This window comes from Alligator sinensis, unplaced genomic scaffold (genome assembly GCF_000455745.1).
Source record: "Alligator sinensis unplaced genomic scaffold, ASM45574v1 scaffold983_1, whole genome shotgun sequence".
Classification (NCBI taxonomy): Eukaryota; Metazoa; Chordata; order Crocodylia; family Alligatoridae; genus Alligator; species Alligator sinensis.
Window position 1 is genome coordinate 577,712 of NW_005842015.1, and position 2,463 is coordinate 580,174.

At 47.8% G+C, this 2,463-nt stretch overlaps 2 protein-coding genes across 3 annotated transcripts in view; one reads left to right on the forward strand and one right to left on the reverse strand.

Moving 5' to 3' along the window:
- Nucleotides 1-2,463, forward strand: part of TMEM86A (transmembrane protein 86A) — an 84,027-nt gene that overhangs the window by 60,593 nt on the left and 20,971 nt on the right. The window lies entirely within an intron of this gene.
- Nucleotides 1-2,463, reverse strand: part of IGSF22 (immunoglobulin superfamily member 22) — a 57,956-nt gene that overhangs the window by 21,982 nt on the left and 33,511 nt on the right. For both annotated transcript variants that reach the window (XM_025202114.1, XM_025202113.1), the window contains exon 20: nt 2,451-2,463. In XM_025202114.1, the coding sequence (XP_025057899.1) occupies nt 2,451-2,463 (13 nt within the window). The remainder of the gene's footprint in view (nt 1-2,450) is intronic.

Below are 2,463 nucleotides of genomic sequence, written 5' to 3' on the forward strand. Positions count from 1 at the left end.
GATTCTGCCTTCCGGATTACGGGGGGCTGCTGCTGCTGGCTGGGACTGGCACTGGGCGCAGCCCACACCCAGTGCCGGGAAGATTGGTGCTGCCGCTGTCCCCAGCTGGCAGCAACAGCATGCTGTCATCTGGCATGCATATCCAGGGGCTGGCACCCCCTGAGAGGACTGGGGGCCATGCCAGAATCCTCCCGGGGGGCATGCACCCCGGATCTGCGTGGGATGACAAGAGGCTCCTGCTGCCGGCTGGGACCAGTGCTAAAGCCAAGCCAGGCTTCGAAACTCAAAATGTTTAGAAACTTTTGAAATGTTTCGAGTGCCCTTGTTTCATTGCAAAGCTGTTTCAAAGGATTTTGTTTCATTTTCATTTCACTGTTTCAAGCTCAAAATGCATCAAAACAGCTTTGAAATGAAACACCCGGTGAAATTTCGCAGAGCCCTAGTGCTTAACTAAGCATTAGACTAATTTGCTGCAGTGTAAAACATCACAGTCTACTTGTGCGATGCTATTAGACTGCAGCAAACTAATTTCTACTGCCATAAGATGGTACTGTTGGGGACAGTCCTTTGTTATGGTGGAGAAAGTAACTGTCCCTAAACACACATGTAAATGCTGACCTGGGTATACATTGCGCCTGGTCAGCCCAGGTAGCAGGAGGCCAGAACTCTGCCTGGTGTCTAGTCACAGGGCTCCACATGCTGGGCCACTCTTGTGCCCCAGCCATCCCCCCCACTGCCTGATGCTGATTCTCTATCAGCCACCAGTTGTATCCTGTGCGATGCTGTGGAGATGCTGATAAACATGACACTCCAGACACTTTAACTAGCACAGCTCTCAGACCTGCACTAATTAAAGTGCTACCCACCCCTCCTCCGGGCTCCCAGAGGACATCTATAAATGTCCTAAGTCTGGGACTCCCAAAGGGTGTGCTACAAGAGCAGTGAAAATGTGTTGTGAAAAATGACCTGGGTGGGACTCCAGCTGGTCTGGATGTGCCACTGCTGGCTGGCGCCATGCCATTGCATGGGGCTCCAGCTAGGCCAGTTCCACAGAAGGGGACTGGGCACTGGCTGGGCTGGGGGCACTCAGGATGGGCCCACAGGCCGGATTCAGGTCACAGACCAGTGAGTGAAGTTTGCTGCCAATTTTAATCCAGAAAAAAATGTGCCCCATGTATCAAAAGTTTGGAAAATCCTGGTATAAGGGAAAGCTCCATCACATGCATCTTTATTAACAATATCCTTTAATAGGGACATAAAATGAGGTTCCCTTACACGGATTTTTGCAGAACAGATTATGGGATTCAGAGAGCTGTGGTGAGTTTAGACCCTCCATCAACAAATGGAAGCTGTGAATAGTGAGTTTTTCCTCATAATTAACTATGCTCTTTTCTGAGGAGGGATGGCATTTGTACCATGCCAAAATCTGCAAGGCAAGTGCTAACTGTGAAAAGCTAGGTTGCACAACACTTCCTCCTTCTGACGTGATGTGCACGTATTCGCATGAGCAGTCTTGGCAATTTCACCAGTTTGCAGGAGGTTGCAAAATCTGGCTCTAAAAATAGCATTTACACAAAACTGTACATCTCCAAGGCACTGTTCAGTCTTGCTGAGGTCAGTGCAACTCCTCACATGAGAAGGGCAAATGGAAGAATTTGGCCCTTAGGGCCCTGCTTACACATTCAGTTTAAAGCTGGATAGAAACCAGCTACAGGGTTGTCACTCATTTTCTAGCACTAACTTTGTAGCTAGCTGGCTCTTTTTATAGCTGGATAGTCATTTTTATGGTGTGATAATTCCTTTGCATATGTGGCTGGTCTAAATGTATTGTATGATTAACTAAGTCAATTGCGTGATATATGTAATGTGTATGAAAGGGCCCTAGAGGAACAGATTATCCCTGCTACTGGTTTTGCCCTGTAGCATTGTTCAGGTGCACCTTGGAGAGATGAGGTTAAGGATATGACCACTTGCCTCTCTGCTCACTGCGGAGGAACTGGAGGAAATATTGGATATGTAGGACTAAATTCACTAAAGGAGTGTTCGTTCATGTGTTTTATATGAACAGGCAGTGAATAAAATACAGGAGCAAGCCTGGGAGCAAAGACCAGGGACCCCCCCTCTCTCCTAGGTTTGCAGCTTTTACTGAAGGCATGGAGAGTGCCCCCAGCCATAACAGCCTATAACCTGGTGAATGGGCACTCTCCTGGGAAGTGGGAAATGTGGGTTTGAATCCTTCCAGGCTGAGAAGAAAACTGAACTCAAGTGTTGTTCCTGAGTGAGTGCTCTTCCACTTCAGTGGAAGTTCCATGCACAGAAAGTTTCCAGGAGCAGGTCCTACCTTGGTGGAAGGAGTAAAGTGAGACATGTATGATAAAAAACCTGGCTCCAAAAGTAATTTTAAATGCAAGGTTTTCCTTGGGGGAAGAGTAGGAATGAAGGACACTCACAGAGAAGAAGGCA